This window comes from Prionailurus viverrinus, unplaced genomic scaffold, assembly GCF_022837055.1.
Source record: "Prionailurus viverrinus isolate Anna unplaced genomic scaffold, UM_Priviv_1.0 scaffold_42, whole genome shotgun sequence".
In the NCBI taxonomy this organism is placed as follows: Eukaryota; Metazoa; Chordata; class Mammalia; order Carnivora; family Felidae; genus Prionailurus; species Prionailurus viverrinus.
The window spans coordinates 4047617-4069738 of NW_025927609.1; the positions used below are offsets into that span (position 1 = coordinate 4047617).

General features: G+C 57.0%; 1 protein-coding gene across 1 annotated transcript in view; it reads left to right on the forward strand.

Moving 5' to 3' along the window:
- The first annotated feature begins 13335 nt into the window (after window positions 1–13335).
- Window positions 13336–22122, forward strand: part of C2CD2 (C2 calcium dependent domain containing 2) — a 51522-nt gene continuing 42735 nt past the window's right edge. The window contains exon 1 of the mRNA XM_047847019.1: window positions 13336–13913. Coding sequence (XP_047702975.1) covers window positions 13641–13913 — 273 coding nt within the window. The 5' untranslated portion in view covers window positions 13336–13640. The remainder of the gene's footprint in view (window positions 13914–22122) is intronic.

Consider the following 22122-nt stretch of genomic DNA (forward strand, 5'->3'; position numbering starts at 1 on the left):
ATTCAGCAACCCTGTGAGGAGGAGGGTGCTATTTTCGGGGGTCCCCCTCCCTCCGAGATCCTAAAGTAATCCGGGAATGCGGACATTGATCCCTGACTGCATTTTACACGGGATCATTAAGCAGGTGGTTTGCGAAAAACTGAGCAAACAGCAAAGACTCAAAGCCAGCCAGTTCCCTAAGACCCGTGAACGGCCCGTGAACATCTCTGGTTCTAGACCCGTGGCTGAGGACACCAGGGAGCAGGAATTTGCCTTCGTCTTCTCACCGAGAGCGTACCTTCACGTTCTGGCGTCTCAAGACTTGCCTGTGTTCCAGAAGGTTGTGCCAGTCCCTGTGGAGGTGACAGAGAACCCAGGGCAGAGATCCTTGGTGCCCCTGGGGCACAGGGCGGCCGGCCTCTCCCTGGCCACAGCTGGGTGCCAGAGCAGGGCTGAGGGAAGATGTCGGTCACAAGGACGGGAGGTGCGGCCCAGAGCAGGGACTATATACACAGAGCACAGAGCTCCAAGCCCCACAGGCGTTTGCTGAGCCAGCCTCGAGAAGCAAGACCCAGGAGGCCCTGGGCCGTTCCTGGCTGACCCCCCTGCACCCTCTCTCCCGTGCCTCACCCAGGGCTCGACACCCATTTCTTGAACCAAGGCCTGGAAGTCATACTAACACTGATCAAATCTGCACATAAAATTAAAGGCGGAAGGATATCGAAGAGATGACGAGCGAGGCCAGAATTAAAAAGGAAGAAACACTTAGTGGGGAGCAGGACAGAGAAAGGACTCTGTGAAACTACTCCGTGCGTTGGGTAGGAAGTTAGAACAGGCCGAAATTCTAGAACTTGTGTGCCGGCGGCCGTGTGTGAGGAGGCGCATTTCGGCCCGTGCTGGGGTGGACCACGCTGGGGTGACGGCTTGGATGGAAGCAGAGAGAACAGGAATGCAGTAGGCCGGAAAATGACCAGATGCCGCTGGGAAAAGAGAAAAGTGAGCCAACACTGGCTTTTTCCCTCCTAAAAAGCTGGAAACATGAACCTATGAAATGAAACCTTAAAATTAAAAATAGTTGCAGGCGTCTTATTTTGGAGGTGGCTGTCATAGCTCGGCCCTCGTAGCCCTGGCCAGTGCCCGATGCACCCCCTTCCTCTCCCCGGACGACAAGAGTCGTCAGCACAGCGTGACCCCTGAGACTCTAGGACACCGAGTGCCAAGTGAGAAGGGCCCCGGGCACCCCCTTTACCAGCAAACATCTGCGCCGATCCGATTTTATTTTTCACGATAATGCAAACGCTTTGGTCTCTAGGCAAACCCTTTGATGTAGTCCCCTCTTATAAGGATGTTACCAAAGTAAATGAAATCTCGACCAGAATGATGGAAAACCCAAGGACCGATCCGAAACCAGTGGGGAACAAACCTGTGAGATGGGGCAGCTTGATTTCATTCTGAGCCCAGAGGCAGCAGGAAGCAGCCCGTGGATGCCTGACCCGGTCGTGTAATAGGTTCACCTGGGAGCTGACCCAGCGGAGAGTGTGTGTATGCGTGTGTATGTGCGTGTATGTGTGTATATGTATGTACGTGTATGTACGTGTGTATTTGTGTTATGTGTGTCTGTATGTGTCTGTGTATATGTGTGTGTCTGTGTGTATATGTATGTGTGTGTATGAACGCATGTGTGTGTGTGTGTGTATGAATGCATATGTGGGGGGGTATTACACACATACCAGAAGGCTCCTTGTCAAATACCAAAGTCTTCCGTGGTTTTCACAAAACCAGGAATGTTCTTCAAGTGAATCATCTTTATATTGGGCCTTATTAAGAGCGGAAGCTGTACCATTAATGTGAACTCAGGGGACCTCTTCCCGGTGTTTGTTAAATTTATTTTTTTTAGTGTTTATTTATTTTTGACAGAGAGAGAGAGACAGACAGAGCATGAGCAGGGGAGGGGCAGAGAGAGAGGGAGACACAGAATCCGAAACAGGCCCCAGGCTCCGAGCTGTCAGCATAGAGCCGGACGCGGGGCTTGAACTCATAAACCGCGAGATCGTGACCTGAGCCGAAGTCGGACGCTCAACCGACTGAGCCACCCAGGCGGCCCTCCCAGTGTTTGTTGAATCAATCAGTCGATTCCCTTTTAAAAACTGTGGTAAAATGCACGTAACATAAATGTGACCATTTTAACCATTTTTAATGTTTTTCCTTATTTATTTAGACAGTGTGAGTGGGGGAGGGGCAGAGAAGGAGAGAGAGAATCCCAAGCAGGCTCCACGCTGTCAGCGCAGAGCCCAACACGGGGCTCGAACTCATGACCTGAGAGATCACGGCCTGAGCCAAAATCAGGAGTCACCACGTGACTGACGGAGCCACCCAGGCGCCCCTTAACCCTTGAGTACCCTCAAAGTGTTGCGCGACCATCACCACCATCTAGTTCCAGGACATCGTCTTCACCCCCTTCTCCCCTCAGCCGCCGGCAACCAGGAATCCGCTTTTGGCCTCCAGGGACTTGCCCGTTCTGGACGTTTCCTGTCGGCGGAATCTTGCAGCCTGGTGGCTGTGCCCAGAGCTCCAGGATGTAGGACAGGACGCCTCCCCGGCTCATCTGGCACCTCCTGTCCTCCCTGGCTCCCCCTGCCCCGTCTTGTGGTGACAGAGCCATCGGGTACCGTGGGCAGTCCAGCAAGAGCAGCAGCCTTGGGCACGGGGACAATTCCTCTAATGGCCTTCTGGACGTCCCCTGTTTGGACTCTCATTTGTCACCTGCAGGGTCGGCAGGCTGGCTCTCCCCACCTCTCCCTAGACTTGTGCGTAAGTCACAAACCCGCCGCCGGCAGGAAGCATCTATCTATGTCGCTGACTCCACACTGTCTGGGAAGGGGGAGGAGCTTTGGTGAGGAGAGGGCATCTGGGTCACTCACCTCCACCGGTTTCCAGACCTCCCAGAGGACACCCTCATGGAGATGGGGAGAGAGACAGGAGACAAGTTCTGTGTCTGCTTTGTCCCCAGCCTGCGATGCCCCAGGGGCCGGGAGCGCCCTTCCCCCCCCACCATGCGCTGCTAGCTGGTGGGCGGTGGGGGGAGGCAGAGGGCTCAGGGTCACGGCCCACACAGAGCAGGACAGCCCCACCCCCCGCCTGCCCCTCCCGCACTAAACGCATCTCTGGCACCAACTGAACTTCATGTCTGACAGTCTTTTTCCCTTTCCTTCAGTTTTGTGTTAACTTCCTAGATCAAATGTATTTTAAGACAAAATAGTTGTTTTTTAAAAGACCATTTTCTCCCCAAGCCAGGTGGCTAAGCGCATTTGAACCAACGGCCGGGCACACACAGCCCCAGCATCTGGAGCCTGCCCGCTGGAGGCCTGGGTGAGGCCTGGCCTGGACATGTCTTTTTTTTTTTTTTTTTTTTAATGTTTCTTTATTTTCGAGAGACAGGTAGAGGCAGAGAGAGCGAGAGAAAGATACAGAACCCTAAGCAGGCTCCGGGCTCCCAGCTGTCAGCACAGAGCCCGACGCGGGGGCTCGAACCCACAAACCGTGAGATCCATGACCTGAGCCGAAGTCGGACACTTCACTAACTGAGCCACCAGGCGTCCCCAGATGTGTCTTATTTTCCACTGCAGAGTGATGAGGGAGCTTAAGGCACGCTGACAGGCCGAACCCCCCACCCCAACCCCCTCCCTCCACCGTGGGACATGTGTGACATTCCTCAGGCATTCCTGGCTGCCTGAGAACAAAGGAAAGGGGAGAAACAAATGGTTAACTGATAGAGATCACAGTCCTACCCGGCCTGAGTCTCCATCTATTTACAAATATCTTAGTAAATCACCAGAAAAAGGCAATCTTATCAATAGCTAATCTCCAGAAACCTATAGACTCCGTTTCCTGGAGCCCCAACATCACCCCTCCATGGTGACGTGGGGAACAAAGGCAGAAGGAAATGGCAGATCAAATTAAATTTCCTTCTAACCTGCAGCCCATTGACAACCCAGAGTTGACAATCCAGCCCATTGAGGCCCAGAGTACAAGGTCTCTCCAGGAACTCTCTAGTGTCTCGCTGCTAATGCTTTGCTAGAGGGCAAACAACCCTAGTTTGACAATAGCTAGGCCTCCAGGATCCTGGAAGTCTTCTTTAGCATAGGAAAATCTCACTGGAAACTTCCTCTGGCCTTTACCTCCCCCAACCCCATGGTATAAAACCAGTCTCCGCTCCTGCTCCCGGGGCAGCTCTTCCTGCCTTGGGTCCTGTCCCAGGGCTTCAATAAGACGACCTTTTTGCGCCAAAGACAACTTCAAGAATTCTTTCTCGGCCGTTGGCTCCGGACCCCACGAACCCCACTGTCACCCCAAAAAGACCTCATCACAGAGGAGCCATGATGTTTTTTAATGGATATGCACGGTTTTATTACTGCAGCAAGTAATGCCAACCGGCCCTCTACAACTGCTTGGACTAAATGCTAGATGATTTCCAAAGGCCCCTCTGATGGGACTGAGGCCTTAGAGAATCGTCAAGAAGGACGCTGAGCTGCAGGGTGGCCTTTTTTCTTCTTTACGAAGGCTGCTCCCAGCTCAGGAGGGACTGTGAACAGTATGCACCACACATGTGTTAGCCCTAGCGGTGTCCGTAATAACCAGGGGCTCTCGGGGAGTTCCGGAACTTTCGGGACTCCGGGCCCCTACCAGGGGCAGTCCTGTCCAATTGGACCGTGTCATGGCACGTTGCGGGCTAAATCCAAAAATTGCACGTTTTTAATTCCCTTTAATTCCCTTTATTTTTACTTATTGATTTGTCTGAACTCAGTTGTATTGGCTAAGACCGTTAAAAAAATTCAAGCGAGGGGCGCCTGGGTGGCTCAGTCGGTTAAGCATCCGACTTCAGCCAGGTCACAATCTCGCGGTCCGTGAGTTCGAGCCCCGCGTCGGGCTCTGGGCTGATGGCTCAGAGCCTGGAGCCTGCTCCCGATTCTGTGTCTCCCTCTCTCTCTGCCCCTCCCCCGTTCATGCTCTGTCTCTCTCTGTCCCAAAAATAAATAAACGTTAAAAAAATTTTTTTTTAATAAAAAAAAAATTCAAGCGAGTAATTTGAAGATCTGACGGGCTTTATTAAGCCACTCACGAATGGGGCAGCGCCCTATCCAGCGAGTACAGGGGGCTCGCGTTCCAACAAAATGGAAGGTTTTTGTGGGAAGGAGGGTGGGACAAGGAAGTTATTAGCAAAAGAAAGGAAGGGTTGTTTCAGGCCGGGTCACCTTCCCTGGGTGGGTGGGGGTTGATCCCGCAGATGCCCTCCTCTTCCTGGGGTGGGGGCAATGGAGAAGGTCCAGGAGACCGGTCACCCCATCTGTGCCCACCGGAGAATTCCTGACTCCCAGGCTGAGACTACATTTCTGCGGGAGGCTCGACCCACAGTCAGGTCAGGTGTGTAAAGTCACCCGGCCAAAGTGACACTACTCGGAGGCTGTGGTTTTTGACAAGACCCTAGGTGGCTTCATCTGCCGGCTTCCCCTGGAGATTGGGCAGCCTGGCATCTGTGTCCCACGAAGCAGTGTGGCCAAGGGGCCTCCGGGGTAACAGTGAATGCTGTCGCCCTGCAGGGGGACTTCTGCGGGAGCCCTGGGTGTTCCCAGCCTGCTACCCCCTTCATACAAATATTGGCCTGGACTTTCTGAGGTCGTGCAGCCGGCGTCAGTGAGGACCAGCTTCCTTGACACCCCCCTTTACCCCTGGAACATTCCCTTCTCTAGTGCCTTTCGAAGGGGTCTGTTCAATGTGGGGGTCTCATTTCCAGCCGCTTGGTGTTTCATCTGCTGGCCCCTGGCTTCGAACGTCCCGCTCCTCGGTGACAAAGACCAGCCAGCCTGCACTGCTCTGTCCTGCCTGGGAACAATGGGACGTGAGCCCCTGGAAACCATCCTGCGCTAACTCCTGTTCCCTCGGGGAGGCCTTGCACCTGCTGCTGTTCTCCGGCGAAGCTCGAAGATCGAGTGTGCGTTAGCAAGGCTCCTGGCGTGACCCCCACGGCATGTGGGCCAGACGGGTATGGGGGCAGGGTTCGTCCCCCATCTTCGCGGACACAGAAGCATGCAGTTCAGACGATACCCGTGTGGATAATCAGGAACGTGTCCAGGAAGGATCCTTGGGTGCTTGAACACACAGAAAGGGGAGGGCTAAAGGGGGACCTTTTGCTGTCACCGCCCCCCACCCCGGGACCCAGCAGCCACCTTCTTTCTGTCACCTGGGGAAGAGCCCCGAGGACTCAGGCTGGGCTGCTTCCCTCCACGGAGTTCCTGGCTTCATGTCTGTGGCCCCCTCAACCTAGGGAAGGTCAGATTGGACCGGACGGGGAGGCAGAGCCGGAAGGGACTCTGGGGCCCGCAGGTGGCATCCCCCTGCCCTGCTGGCTCCTCCCCCTCCCAGCTCAGCGACAAGGATGGGGTCCCCGAGACGGAGCTGGTACCCCCCACCCCGGGAAACCAGGCGCCGAGAGAATGGGTGTGGTGACCCCAGGGGTGCACGGGTACAATTACACCTCGCACTGGGTGGGGGTGATGATGACTCCATCAGAATCACTGAAAAATGAGACATGGCGACAAATCCAGGTGAAGACTTGCTCTCTGACTCTGCAGGCCCCTGCCCACGTGCTGCACGGCGTAGGATCATGGCAGGGAACGCGCGGATTCCAGGTCTGTCTCCGGCACCCTCGGGCCACCTTGTCCCCGGTGGGTTGCTTATTACAGGAATTACTGTAAAGTGCACGCACACGGAAGGCATTCACGCTTGCCCCCTGTAATCGCTGGATTGGTTGTGCCCACGCTGAAGGATTTTCCAGACCAGCAAAATTGCTCGCTTTGTCCTATTGGGTTATTTGGGCCAGTCGTCGTTTGTGATGAGCACGTGAATGACTTTGTAGGTGAACAGGTGCTCCTGGGATGTTTGAAAGGCCCTTTAGAGGCACGTGAGTGGCTCAGTCGGTTAAGCGTCCGACTTTGGCTCAAGTCATGATCTCACTGGTCATGGGTTCGAGCCCCACGTCGGGCTCTGTGCTGACAGCTCGGAGCCTGGAGCCTGCTTCTGATTCTGTGTCTCCCCCTCTGTCTCTCTCTGCCCCTTACCTGCTTGTGCATACACACACACTCTCTCTCTCTCAAAAACTAATAAACATTTAAAAGTACTTTTAAAAAACAAAAAAAAAGTGCTTTGATGGTGGTGTCCTTTAACTCTCAAAGAGGTGAAATACCCCTCCAGATATTTTTTTAAAATTTTTTTAACATTTATTTATTTTTGAGAGACAGAGAGAGAGACAGAGCACGAGTGGGGGAGGGGCAGAGAGAGACAGAGGCACAGAATCGGAAGCAGGCTCCAGGCTCCGAGCTGTCAGCACAGAGCCCGACGCGGGGCTCGAACCCACGAACCGTGAGGTCATGATCCGAGCCAAAGTCGGATGCTTAACCGACTGAGCCACCCCACCTCTCCAGATATTTAGTTGACTCTATCCTTATGCCCCCACCATTTAATTAATTAAATGTAATTAATTAAGACATTAATTACATTTGCAGGAGGAGACTTCCGGAGTCCCACATCGGGTGGCTGAGCCCTTCCTCCGGCCTGTGGGGCCCGGCTGACCGGCTCTGAGCATGCCCTTCTCTAGCTGAGCCATCCCCTGGATCAAGCCGGTGTCAGCACTGGGAAGGTCAACACCAGGGGGATTGCAGGGGTGGATGGGGCAGGTTCTGAGAAGCTAGGAGCAGCACACATTCGTTGGTGTGGTCCAGGGGGCTGACCCCAGCAGGAGGCCCCCATGGCCGCCACCCTCTGTTGGGGCCTCTGATGCAGACCAGGCCACAGCAAAGTCCCAACAAGAGGCGGGGGGTGGGTCTCTGTCCTCAGTGCCTTCCTCTCTCTCTTCAGCCTGTCCTCTTGCCAGGCTCCCACTGCCACCTGAGGAGCCCCTAGGAACCCGACGTCTATACGGCAGATGTTTCTGACTCTCCAACGAGGTGAGTGAGGAAGAACACACAGTTCAGGTGACTGCCTCCTCACAAGGACGTTTTCAGCGTACCAGAGAGTTTTTAAAAATGCAAGGTTGAACCTCTCGTGCCTCAGTTAGGTCCCGGCCTCGCGTGCACGCACAGCTGCCCTGTCACCTTGCCGTTGGGCAATCGTGCAGGAGGCTTAACTGGGCCACCTGGCAGGGATGCAGCCTGCCATCTGGGTCACATTCCTGCATCCACCCGGCGTGGGCGCAGAATTGCAGGGACCGCATTCATCAGGGTGGCCCAGGGCAGGCTCTTGGCAGGCCGGCTGGCCCACAGTAGGCGGCCAAGCCTTGCCTCTGGCCCCGAGCCCTCCCCACCCCGCCTCCCTGCAGGGCGGCATGACTCAGGCTCTTCGACGGGTCCATCGCCAGGCTGGGATTTGAGGGCACATCCTGTTGACAGCTCACCCTCAGGGTGGGAGGTGGGGGGCCCGGAAGGCCCTGCCGGTGGGGGGATAGCCCCTCGGACCCTCCTTGGTGGGCATCTGCGGGACGGTGATCTGGTTACCCAGCCCCTCCAGCAGGCTCTGCGACAGGAATCTGTCTTCCCCAGGAAGGGCCCGGGCCAGAGCAGAAGCTCCCTGTGAGTCCCTCGAATGAACCCTCGATGAACTTCCTTCCCCTCTGGTTTTGAAAGAGTCCGTGCCCCCTGGACTTCAGAGCACAAAAGGCAATTCATCTTCTTTGGACGGATCTGCACCCAAGCACTCGAGAAACGGGACCCCTTCCTTTCCAGCCTCTAACGTTTTCCTCTTTTCGTAGCATGCTGAGGGAAAGAGCACAGGCTCTGGGGCGGATACTCCCTAGGGTCAGACTCTGGCTCTGCTCCTTTCTCACTGTGTGGCCTTGGGTAAGTGACTCAGCCTCTCTGAACTCAGCTTCCTCACTCTGAAAACGGGATGATGCTATCCCCTGCGCGTTGCCCTGAAAACGAAGTGAGCCCGTCCAGCCGAGCGCCAGCTACAGCATCTGTCCACCAGCCGCCCGGCCACACGCAGGGCATCGAAGGGACCCCCACCACGGGGTCGTGCAGCGAGGCCGGGGCCGATTCTGTGGCAGTCACTCCCGCCGGGGGGGGGGGGGGGGGGGGGCGGCTCCCAGCCCTTCCGTGCTGTGCTGCGGGAGTTAGTGCACCTGCCAGGACTGTTGCCCTCCCCCCAGAGAAGGGGTCACGCGCCAGGATGAAGCTCGTCAGCCAGTCCTATGAATGGGGAGGAAGGAGAAGTCAAGGTCAAACAGAGAGGGAAGGCTTGTCTGGCACAGAGCCTGACTCTGGTCGTGGGCCACCTTCAATGTCTATATATTTATTTTGAGAGAGAGAGAGAGAGAGAGAGAGGATCCCAAGCAGGCTCCATGCTGTCAGCACAGAGCCCGACGCAGGGCTCGGACGGTGAGATCATGACCTGAGTCAAAATCAAGAGACCCTTAACCCACTGAGGCTCCTGGTGGTGGGCTACCTTTGACAGGGTTCACAGGTGCCCCGTAGCCACCACGGCAAGACTGGAAACCAGCCTGAGACACCCCAAGCCTCCGGATTGTGGAAATGAGCGGGGCCCTGTGAACGTAGCCAAGGAGACGGTCAGATGTCCCCTCAGACCCCACTGCCCAGGCCCCTGGAGCCAAATCTCGAAGGCATTTTGCCGAGAGGGAATTCTGGGAATGTCTTCCGTGCAGCGCCCCTGGAGGAAACTGCACGTTTGTAATCCGGGGTCGTCTGTCCAAGTTTAAACTCGGTTCAGGGTCGTCCACAGCCCCAGCCGCAGCCGTCCGAGCACATGCGATGATTCAAGAGGTGATCACAACCGTGCAAACTGAAGAAGGAACTTCTCTACCAAGTTACAGACAAACTACAACTCCCAGGACCTCCTCCTTTCCCCTTCTGCAAACTTAGCCTAATTACTTGGGATTAAGTATACTTGGGAATAAGTCTATACATCCTGATTTTTTGGGTTAAGCACTTTCAAAAATCCATAAGGACAGGTGGCTCAATGGCAACGAACAACTTGAAATGTTAACATGTGTAACTTTGTTTATAGATAGGAAACACATATGACACTTACTAATTTTTTAAAATGTAACATCATCGCGGAACCTCCTGGTTTGGCGGGAAAAGACATCAAGATACTTCCCTCCTGGGATGCACAGAGTCCCCCCAAATGAGGGTCTGGATGGGGATCACCCAGCAGGCCACGTGTGTCTACATTTTGGAAATGTTCTTTACGTGAAAAAAAAAAAAAAAGGACCAATGGAGCCTTTTCTGCCACAGCCTGTGGTCTGTCTCACAAGCAGTAGTAGAACATTCTGCAGTAGACTTGGAAAACCCAGCTTTTACTGTTGCCTCCCTGCCACTGTGGGACCACCTGGTCCGAGGGTCACAGTGATGCCTTCTAGAGAGTTCCAGGTAGGCTGCTGTCTCTGGTGGGCCCTGTAGGTTCACGTGAAGACGGTCTCCCCGGGGCGGCAGTAGGAGAGCCTGGCTCGGGAAGGGTGGCCGGGACCCAAGGGCCCCAGCCCCGCCCTGAGGCCCCCCGCCCCCACCCCGGCCGCTCACAGAGGCTCCATTCAAAGCAGCCTGGCTCTCTTTCAGGCGGGGTTAACACCAGCTCCGGGAACTTGCTGGAGCCCACCACATCTTGGAAGGTTTGGTGGCGAGGAGAGACCTTTCTGGGCAGAGAGCAGCGTCCCGGCTCCTTGGGCTAAAGGGACTCGGGGTGGCGGAGACGGGACTGTGCCGAGAGCGGGGGGTATCGCCAGCCGGGGTGGTGATGGCCGGGTCCTCCACGCAGGGGATGAACGGGCCCGGGCGCAGGGGGACAGTGGCTGGGAGCAGAGGCGGAAGGAGCCTGGCATGCTCCCAGGTTTCCGAGATGTTTCTGTTCCTGTCGCATGGTTTGGCCACCTGCATTTTCCCGGTCGCCCGTCCCATCGCGCACCCCTCATTTTCCCTCAATTCTCTTCTGCACCCAAGTCAGTCAGCATCTCCCTGTTTACATTCCCTTTGTAAAAACTTACAGCCCGGTGACAAATTCCAAACTGAGGGCTGGTTGTTGGTTTACAGTTTGTTTCAAGCCTCTAAGTGAGCCAGTGGGCGAGTACGCCTGGGAACACGGCGGGTGGAGGAAAGAGACTGGTTCCACCAGTCACACCGGACTGGCCGTCTGGTAACCGGGGACAAGGCCTTGGCCAGCCAGAACAGGGAGACGCGGAGCCCCAGGTACCTAGTTATCCCTGATATGCTGGTAAGGGGGCAGCAGTACCCGAATTATTCAATTGCACGGATCTGGCTACAGGTCAGAACGTAATTCGGTGTTTCCTCCAAATAAGGAGAGATTTCTTAAAGAAGGAGCGTTCTTCCCCCCCCCATTCCCCCCAGGGGAATGTTTAACGGCCAGGTAGCTTGCGGAAAGCTCCCAGGATCATTCTGCTTCCTCTTTCTAATATCAGACCTGCCAAGTAAGGGCTCGCTCCCCGCCCCCTGCCCCCAGCTCACCTGGGCACTCCCTGCCAGCTTCCTGTTCTGTTTCCCACAAGGGCTCCTGGACCAGCTGCCTCCCAATCCCTTCCTCTTTCTCAAAGAAAGGCCCCTGGGGTGTAAACTCCTTCATCCCTCTGCTGCTCCCTGCCCACAACTTCAAACTCACCCTCGTCCCTCCTGGCCTGGAGCCTCCAAGCAAGCAATAATCTCCTGTAAGGGCCTGTTCCCTCCCGGCCCCGCACTAGGCCTCGTTTAAACCCTTCTCTTGGATGCTCGGGGTCACCTTCTAGCTGGCCTGTCTGCCCCCTCCGGCTTCCTTCCGACCGGACCTCCACCTTCTGCTGGCAGGTGACCCTTGTAAAATTCCATTTTTTTCCCCCGCTCTGTGCTTAATTAAGACAGCTTGCCGCTTCTTTTCCATGGCACAATCCACTACCCATAACTGGGGGGCTCCAGTTCCAGCTTCCGCCCACCTCCCGACTGCCTCCAACTCTCACACCCCTTTGCCCTCTCTGCCTCAGGGCCTTTGCATGCACACACGCGTGCGCACGCACACACACACTCGTTCATATGCCCTTGTGCTGACCCCCCCTGCCTCCAGCCAGGCACCTCACTCCTGTCTTTAACACCTGGTGTCCCGCACAGATCTAGCACATCATCCGTGGTCCTCTTTGCTCCACTGTTCCCAGGGCTCTTGCATAGTAAATATCAAAAATGCCACTCTCCTGTGGACCAGATCTAGGCCCCAATCCCAGATCTGCCAAACTAGCCTGTCTCCTTAGCAGACTCCCCTCTGAGCCACCTTCTAAGGCTTTACTTTCCCAGCGCAGGGGCAGGGAGGGGCTGAGGGGGAATCAGGGAGGACCCCTCCCCTGCAACCCCAGAGCCAGAATCCCCAGTGATGTTAGCAACCAGGCTGACCCTGGCTAGGTGAGCGACGGCTGAGCCCTTGGGTCTGGCCAACCCAGTTCAAGGTCAAATCCGCCTCCAACAGCTGCAGAAAATACCTGCGATTCACTACTTTGTGATTTAGGCCTTTCCTTCGGCCTTGGAGAATCTGGGGCTAGTGTTTTGCGGCATTTCCTACGAATGGGGGCCGAGTCTCCCAGGTGAGGGGCGCAGGGGGCATGCCGCACGCGCGCGCGCGCGCACACACACACACACACACACACACACACACACACGACACACACGCGCACAACGCGCAACGACACACCCACACGAAGTTGGGGCATTTTTTTCTGAGACCTTCTGGGGCAGGAGCACGCAGCCCGTGAGGCCAGGCTCCAGGCCCTCCAGACTTCAGGGATTAGTCGTGGATTTCCGGGGACTTTCCGAGTCCTTTAAAGCCAGACAGTGTCTTGCCGCTGGGCAGATGGTGATCCTAGAAACCACCCTTCCACGCGCACAGGCGCGCACACACACGCGCACGGAAGCCAAGCCGGCCGGCCCCGCGGCGGCCCTGGGGTCCACCCTGCTGGAAAGCCCCGCGCGCCGAGCTGTCGCGGCGCCACGCCGGGGCCACGTCCGCGCGAGGGGAGGCCGGTCCCCGCCCCCCCGCCCCCGCCACGGCCCGCGACGGTCGCCGGAGGGCCGAGCGGCGCGCGCACGTGGCTGGGCGGGGCCCGACCGGGGCGCCGGGCCGCGGGGCCTTTAAGGGGCCGAGGGTGGGGCGGGACGCGGGGGGTTGGGGGGGACGCGGTCGGGACGGCCCGGGCGCAGGGGCGGTCCCGGCCCCGCAGGCCCCGCCCCGGCCCGAGCCTCCTCCGGCCACTGCTGGGCCGCGGGCGGGACGCCCGGGGCGGCGCGCGGAGGAGGAAGCTCGCCGGCCGCGGCCCGGGACCTGCCCAGACGCGCCGGTCGGGAACGCCGGGCGCCGCGTCCCCATTTCCCAGGTGTGCGGGGCCGGGGCGCAGTCCCGGGCCGCGGCCGCACATCGCCTCCTGCTCGCCCCGCGCGGCCGCCCGGCCTCCGGGCCCGCGCCGCCAGCCGCGCACCCCCGGCCCCGCCGCGCCCCCCTCCACGCCCCCCGCGAGCCCCGCCGGCCGCGCGCTCATGTCCTAGGCTCGCCGCCCGCGGGCCCTGCACCCCGGCCGGGGGGCTGCCCTGGGAAGTTGGGGCCAGGCGCGCCGGGTATGCGCCATCACCATGTCCCGCCTGGGCTGGTGGCTCGGTGAGGTCCAGTGGCTGCTCTTGGTGTCGCTCTTCGTCGTGGCCCTGGGCACGGTGGGCCTGTACCTGGCGCAGTGGGCGCTGGCCAGGGCGCGACCCCGGCCCCCGCGGCGGGCTGCCGAGCCTGGCGAGGGCCGGCGCCCCGAGTCGGACGCGCTGCTCGCCTGGATCCTGACGCTGAACAGCTGGAGGAACCAGTGGCAGGCCGCCTGGGTGACCGCCCTGAATGATGAGGCCGAACGGAAAGGGGTGAGTTGTCTGCGAGGGCGGCTCGTGGCCGCGGGGCTGGTGGCCGGGTGCGGGCGGTCGCTGCAGCGCTCTGCCCTGGAGCCTCGCCACAGCCCCGGCCTGATGCAAGTGAGCCTCCCCCGCGGCAGAGCGCTCTGGAAAGTTAGGAGACAGACCGGAGAGCGAAGGACCCGTGATGGGGGATCAAGACAAAGCGGCTGGATCTTGCCCCCCACACATCACGTGTGCCAGACCCCGGGCGCCCGGGGAGGGACTTGTGGGAGGCGCCCACTGCCCTCCTGGCTCCCCTGCCCCTTCTGGAGTCCCAGGTGGATTCCGGTACCAGCGGGACACTTACTGCTTTTGCACCTGATGGATGAGTAACCGTGACCCCAATACGATCCCTTGTATAGAAATGCATTTTTCCCCCAAGAATGTATTTCCCAAAGGCCTGCGTTCCTTGACCCATGGAGGTGGTGGCCGTTTGCTGAATGCCAGCCACTTGCGGGACATTGTTCGGGGGGCTTTCGGTACCTCGATCTGCTCTTTGGATCCTCACGACACCTAGCACAGAGGCGTTGTCAACATTGTACAGGTGGGGAAACTGAGGCCTAGACAGGCTCGGCGACCCGCCCAAGGTCACACGGCCTGTGGGTGGCCGAGCTGGGATTGGGAGCCAGCTGCCTCCGCCCTCAAAGCTCAGGGACTTATCACGTAACTGCTCCTGCGTTCTCCTGCGGTGTGTTTCTTCCGTGGCCGATGATGTGGTGACTTACTTTTACGCTTGAGACATCTTGATGACAAGCCCCTGGCGTCCACTCTTTCTAGGCGTTCCACAGAGGGATCGAGGCCTGGTGTGTTTGGGGAGGTACCCCCCAGTCTTTGCTCATCACCCTTGGCTGTCACCCTCCTTCACCTGCCTGTGCAGCTCAGGGGAGAAGCCTGTGGCCATTCGCTTTAAGGAGAGTGAACGCTTCATGTCTGGATGCCTCACCCTCCAGAATAGTCCCTAGGGGCCCCTCTGGCTGGTCTTTCCCCCTGGCCTTGACGTGCCCAGCCAGAGATTTAAAAAACGAAGAGTCTTTGAGTGTAAATGAATATAAATTCATCAACTCAAAAGACCGTGTTCTGAGCTATTGAAAAAATAAACTGTACCTTTTAGATGAAAAAAAAAAAAACCAAAACAGCTCAAGGTCAGCTGACTGCCGTCTGTCTTGATGCCTAGAATCTGTGCCCCAGCTGCCCAGAGCTGGACATCTCCTACTCAGGGGCACCCCCTCACCTCTCCCCCTCTCTCGCTCTCTCTCTCAAGTTATCTCCACACCCAGGCTTGAACTCACAACCCTGAGATCGAGAGTCACGAGCTTTCCTGATTGAGCCAGCCAGAGACTCTGGAACCACCCCACCTCTTGTGGGGGACTTAAAGCCATGTGACCTCACGCGTGTGCGCAAACACGGATTCGTTTCCCCAAGAGGCCGCTGTCTTTGACCCCCGCGGGTGACCTGGCGTCGTGGGCCTGGGTTCCGTGGCCGCGCATACTTTGGGCTGGTGGTGTGAACAGGTGGGGGCCCCTTCCCGGGTCTCTGTCAAATTCGAGCAAGCCTGGGTTGCGTGATCTGCGGCGGCCCTCACGTCTAACCGTGGGACTCCCGACAGCTTCCGGTGCACAGGCATGACCCTTGCGTCCTGCAGATGTGGGATGGCCCTGCTTCAGTCGTGTCTCTTCATGTCCTGACGTTTCTTGATTGGCCTAAAAAAAAATAGGGTTGCCTTAGATGGGATGCTTCCAGATTACCCACGTGCCTGGAGCGTTGAGGAAGAAAGGAGGAACGCTCTGGTCTGGAATTGGTCTTTGGTCGGCCAGGTAAAGCCGAGAACACCGAAGAAATAGCTGAAGGTGTTGCCCAGGTCACCCGCATTTTTTGTGTGGGAGCGGGCCGCGCTCTGTGTTCGGGGACAGAGGTTTGGCCTGTGTGTTCTCTGTTCTCTACCTGCTGCTGGCCACACCTGCAGGGTCTTAGACATCAGTGTTTCCCCGGCGCCTGCCCGGAAGTGGCAGTAATGCACCGGGGTCAAGCTGAAAACGGGCAGATCTGCTCTGATGGCTTTGCGAGGACGCGGGTTTGTCGCCATCATGGTGTCAGGTGCAGATTGGCTGTGGGTGCCTGGTGTTTCTCCGCCCGCCCTGATGCCTGGAAGCGTTGCTTGATTTGATCTCAGATGGCACGTTTTGCAGACAGGATCTGGGTAAGTGAGTTGTCGTACCCTGCCCTGTCCAGGCCCACCGCTGTCCCCGCGCTGACTGGCGGCCTGGGTAGAGAGGTGCTGGTGTGGCGTGAGTGGTTGTCCGGACCCTGGTGGCCGGCCAGCCCCGCGGGAGTTTCCCATGTCGTCCTCCTCCGGCTCTGTTCCCGCTAATCCCCGATTAGGGTTGACACCCGGAGCCTGCTCTCCGCCCCAGAGCAGCAGCTTAGCGGCGCCCTCCTGCCCCTGCCCTGGCCTGGGACGCCCCTTCTCAGCCCGTCACTGGGGGGGTTGAGGACACACTGGCTGGCATCTTCCATGCAGGTGGAATTGTCTGTCACCGGAGACAGTGGCCCTTCCCCACGTAAGCTCTCTGCTCCAGCTTTGAATTTTAACTCTGGAGGGAACCCTAAACTCTGTAGCAGAGCCCCTTCCGTGTGCTGGAGAGGCCGGGCTCACCTAGCCCCCCGGGGCGGGTGTCCCTGTGCTGTGCCCGTGGCTGGAGTCTCGCTCGCCGTGCACGGCAGGTTTCCCTTTGAGACCCACACGTTCCCGTGATTGAGGCACAGCCGGAAAGGGTGAGAGGGCGCGGTTGTTTGACCTAGCGTCCTAACAATGGGCATCTCTGGCGTCCGAGGACGGATCAGTGACTTGCGGCCTCTCCTTTGACCCCGGATGACCAGTGACTGTGGCAGTGCAGGCCGCTCGTGTCAGACGGGCCCCTGGGATTCCGGCTCTCGCTCCAGAGGCATTTGTAAATTAGGCGGGATGGTGACTCGGGGAGCCACAAGAGGAAAGCCTCGCCGCTGGGCCAGCTGGTGGGGTGGTGCCGGGGGCTTGGGGAGCACAGACGGGTTGCCCCTCCCCCGCCCCACAGTTCAGACCCGGTAGGTTGGCCAAACGCAGGCAGGCAGCATATACTGTGGTTGTCCCCAGCTCCCCAGGTAGCTTCTCGCCAGTGAGGGGCCTGCAGAGACACCCCTGTCCCTCAGCCGGCCACCAGGCAATCAGGGTCCCCCCCCCCACCCAGCCACATGTCCCCCCTGGTGCTGCAAACACGGGATTCCCATCCAGCTGGTGGCGGTTGAGTCGCGGAGAACAGAAAGCCGCCAGAGCTGGCTCAGTCGCCGGCCTGGGAACTAATAGCCCAGCATCCCAAGGCAACAGCTGGCGCTCCCCCTCCGGCCCCCCTGCACTTACCTGAATGTTTACAAAGCGGTTTGTGGTGAGCCTCAGCGGCCCCGCTGGTGCTGTGTGTCCCCAGCACCCAGCCAGGAGGCCCTGGAAGCCAGGGTGCTGGTGGACCGGCAGCCGGGGCAGGGTGTCCCTCTCAGGGCAGACGCTGCCGGGCCACACGGGGGGAGGGTGGGGGCTCGGGGGTGGGCCCAGAGCAAGGGCTTTGTTCTGTGGCCGGTGCTTCTGGACTTGGATGGAAGGGGGCTGCCCAGCTTGGCTGAGGCCCTGAGTTAGGAGGGTCACCAAAGCTATTTGTCTCTTGAGTCATTTGCCTGGGGATTTTTTCGGAGGAATGTTCTCAATGCAGAGGACCAGCACTGCGGGACAATTTGTGGTCTTTGTAAAAAAAAAAAAAAAAAAAAAAAAGACGCCGTGTGAACTTGAACCGTGTTATTAATAGCTCTGACTTGTGTATGAGCCTTGACATTTGAAAAAGTAAACAAAGCGACAAGACTTCACAGTTTTTCGCCGCGAGCTTTCAGCGGCGCTCACAAAAAATCCAAACTTCGTGACCGGCGCGCGCGGCCACAATATAGGAGGTCAGTCGGTAAGAACGTGAAGGTGGCTTTGGGTCAGGGCCGTGGATCTGTCCCACCCTGAACCGATTGTCTTTCTGTTGCTCAAACATTCAGGATTCTGTCCTTGTGGGGCCTTCCCACGGGCCATTCCTTTTGTCCAGAACACTTCATTAACCTTCCAGGTCGCAGCGCAGAGGCCCCCGGGCCTCCCGTTCCATGAGGATGCTGCCCCAGCCCCAGCCCAGCCACCTGCCCTGCCCCCTGCACCTCGCGGTCACTTGTGCCCCGGTCCGCTCCCAGGATGGTGAGCCCGGCCAGACCCCTGACCCTCCAGGCACGGCCGCCTCTGCACCCAGCACAAGGCTGGCCTGGAGCAGGTGGCAGTCGGGGGGTGAATGTCAGGCCCTGGTAGGAACCTGTCCCTGGAGGAGGAGGAACCGGCGGAGGGGGGGGGGGGGGCACGTGCATCACCCCGTCTGGACACAGGCCTTCCCTCCCTGGGAGCCGGCCAAGCCTGGGCAAAACAAGCTGTTTCATGTGCTTTGTTTTTCACTTCTAAAGAATCAACAGTAAACGAGGCTCACTGATGACTTTGCAAATTGTCAATCCGCAACCCGGGAGGAGGCTCCAGTTCCGGCTGGGCTTTGCGCTCACCCGTTCTCCTCAAGAGACAGGAATTCGGGGGAAGGAAGAGTGGGTGTCGTGCGTACGTCAACTTGAACGCGGCCAAAGCTAACTTCCATTCCCACCGGCCCGGCCGTGGGTTGCTGAGGAGGGAGGGGACTTCTCGAATGGCTTGGAACAGCAGTGTGTGCCCTATTGAGGCCAGAAGGCAGCTCTGGGGCTGTGTGACCTTGGGCAAGCCTGACCTCTCTGTGCTTCCTCGGTAGAAGAGGACAGTTTGGGGTTCAACCTGGAAAACAGTCCACCACGGGTGAGATGGGCCCCGTGTGGGGCAGGTAGGAAGAAGGGTCAGTAAAGGTGGGCAGTTTCCTTGCAAAGCCTTTAAAAAGAAAACAAAACTTTTTACTGCTTTTAGATAGAGTTACAAAAATAACAGAGTTCCATACATTTCCTCGCCCAGCCTTACATAACCAGAACATAGCATCGGAACCAAGAAATTAACATCGGCACAATGTTACCAGAATTCCTAGTGCCCTGATACAAGCAGTGCGACATAGGAGGAATTGACATCCGCACAAAGCCTTTAGCTGAAGACCTTCCTCGAATTTCACCCAGTCTGCCAGTACCCTTTCATCGTTCCGGGGTCCCACGCAGGTCCCACGGCGGGCACTGAACCGCGGTCGCGCCCAGTCTCCCCGAGTCTATAATCGTTCCCCAGGCTTTCATCGTCTTGCATGACCTTGAGGACTCTGAAGAGGATGGATTGTCGTGTTGCCCCATGCCCCTCGGCTTGGTGTTTTTACAGGATTGGGCTGTGAAACCACAGGAGTCATGTGCCCCTATTAGTGTCCCGTATCGTGGGCTTTGTGATGTCAGAGTACTTGCTGCTGGGACGTTGGCCTCGGTCCCGTGGTTAGGATGGTTTCTGTCGGGTTTTCTGCTTTATACCTTGTCTCCTGTCCTGTCGTCCCCTTTGTGGTGAACAGATACTTTGAGACTTTGGGAGCTACTTTGAGACAGTGTAAATCTGACACTTGTCAAACTTCAGCTCACTCATTTTGGCACCCAGGGTGTACCTGGTCTGCAACATTTGCTTCCGTACAGTTTGTGGCTGATGGTTCTCCGTTTCCTTCTCTCCTGCGTTTGTTCATTGCAATTCTACTGCGAGAAAGAGCCACCCGTCTCCTCCTTGTCCGTATCCACTCGATGATCGGCACTTGTGCGGGCTCGTGGATATTTCTTGGTAGCCTCTTGTGTTCTTCCATCCAGATACCAAACATGTACTGATTTGGCGCTTCCTTTCTTCGTGACTCCACAAGACGTTTGTTCTAGACTCCTCTCCGGCTTTTTATTTTCCCCTCTTCCAGCCCTGGGTTCAGCCACTTCTGCCAGCAGTGCTGATGCCTTTCCTTGGGGAGGTGTTTAGAAACCAAGATCTGGGCATCGTGTGTGCTCATTACTGCTGGGGTCTCATTCCTTCCAGACCCTTTCAGTGCACAGAACTCGGAAATAAGTGTGTGTTTGCACATGTCGGCCATTCTGGACCTTTCTGTCCGCCTCTGAGAGAGCATGACTTCACACTGATGGCTCGGATTGCAGCCGGACAGCGCAGAGTTCAGCCTCCTTCTTGCCTTAATTGTACCTTCCGTCTCCAAGACTGAGGCATCTGGCCCTTCCTGTCTGTAACATATTTACTTACTGGGTCAGTTCTAGGACTCGCACAAAGTCGTTTCAGCATTGCTAAGGTTAGCGCCCACGAGAAACACACCTACTGACGAGGTTATGCCTGCTGCAGTCAGGCTGTTGTCATCCAAAGTTTCTTAGGTGATAGGTGTGTCTTCCCACCCCTTTGGGGTTGGGGGTTATGGTGTTCATTTGTAACGGGGTAGGTTTGTTTGTTGGTGTTTGTGTTCCGTCTGGGATTTCTCCCACATCCTGACTTTTTTTTAGAGTTCATTTATTATTATTTTTTTTTAATGTTTATTTATGTTTGAGAGAGAGAGACAGAGAGTGAGCAAGGGAGGGGCAGAGAGAGAGGGAGACACAGAGTCCGAAGCAGGCTCCAGGCTCCGAGCTGTCAGCACAGAGCCCGGCGCGGGGCTCGAACTCACGAGCTGTGAGATGGTGACCTCAGCCGAAATCAGTTGCCCAACCGACTGAGCCACCCAGACGCCCCAAGAGTTCATTTATTTAAGAGAGAGAGAGAGAGAGAGAGCAGGGGAGGGGTGGGGGGGAGAGAGAGAAAATCCCAAGCAGGCTTCCCACCATCAGCACAGAGCCCGACTCGGAGCTGTGAGATCGTGATCTGAGCCAAAAGCAAGAGTCAGATGCTTAACCAACTAAACCACCCAGACACCCCCCGCTCCTGATTTTTAAAATTCATTTTTTACCCAGTGATTTGGAATGTCACGTTCGACGTATACGAAGTGTGTCCGTGCATTTGGGTGTATTCTGGACGGGCTGTTCTAGTCCCCTGGACCGTCTGCGTGTTCATGCACCTGCACCACACAGTTTGAATCGCGGAGGTTCTGTAACGTGTGTTCACGCTGGGTGGTCCTCCTCCTGGTGTTCCTTCCTCAGCGTGCTCCTGCCGATGCCTGTGTGTTGCTTCTCCGTGCGGGTGTGAAGTCTTGCCCTGTAGACTCTGCAACGGACAGGGTGTGAGCGATTCCGCGTGCTCGCTGGGCTTCCGGAACCCGAGCCTCAGGCAGCGTGGGAGGGAAAAGGAATCCCCGGGTCCTTATTTGAACACAAATACCGTACTTCCTTTGCGAGACCGCCGCTTGACATTGAATCTCCCAGCGGAACCTTCTCAGGGTTTCAGTCCCAAAGGTGCCGGAGGTGGGAGAGGACAACCTGCATCCACTGATCTGGGGGCAGCAGGTGATGATGTTGACTCTCTATCAATCAGCTCCCTGAGCCAGCGGTTCTGTGCGCTCAGCGAGCTCGCGGCGGGCACCTGCCGCCGGCCAGCAGGGCACACACGGGACACAACCTCCGGCCGTGGGGAGTGTCTGCAGAGGGGCCCGGGCCGTGACTGCATCTCTCTTGAGAAGTAGACTGGATTCTCCCCTGATGACTTTTAGGGGTGAGGTAGATGTCACTAAAAGCAGGCCGAGGTTAGAAGCATGTTAACGAGAACGTTCTGTGTCTTTCAGGGTCACTCTTGGTCCTCGGGAATTGTTAAGAAACAGCCCCAGGAGAACTCCATCACTTGCTCGATGGCACTGTGCTTGCCAGGAGAGCTTTGGTGCATTTTGGCTCAGGTCATGGTCTCATGGTGCGTGGGTTTGAGCCCCACACTCTGACAGCATGGAACCTGCTTGGGTTTCTCTGTCTCTGTCTCTCTCTCTCTCTCTCTCTCTCTCTCTCTCATTCCCTCTGTCTGTCCCCCCACTCAAAATAAATAAATAAACTTAAAAACATAAGAAATTGAAAAGGCCAAGACTTGGTTGACTATCCCAGCCCTGATTTATTATTTTATGAAACATCAGTGTTACTGCCTTGTGGACATATTAATTTAATTGCCTATGTCTCATTTGGAGATTAAAAAAAATTTTTTTTTAAGTTTATTTATTTTGAGAGAGAGCGTGAGCTTGGGCTGGGA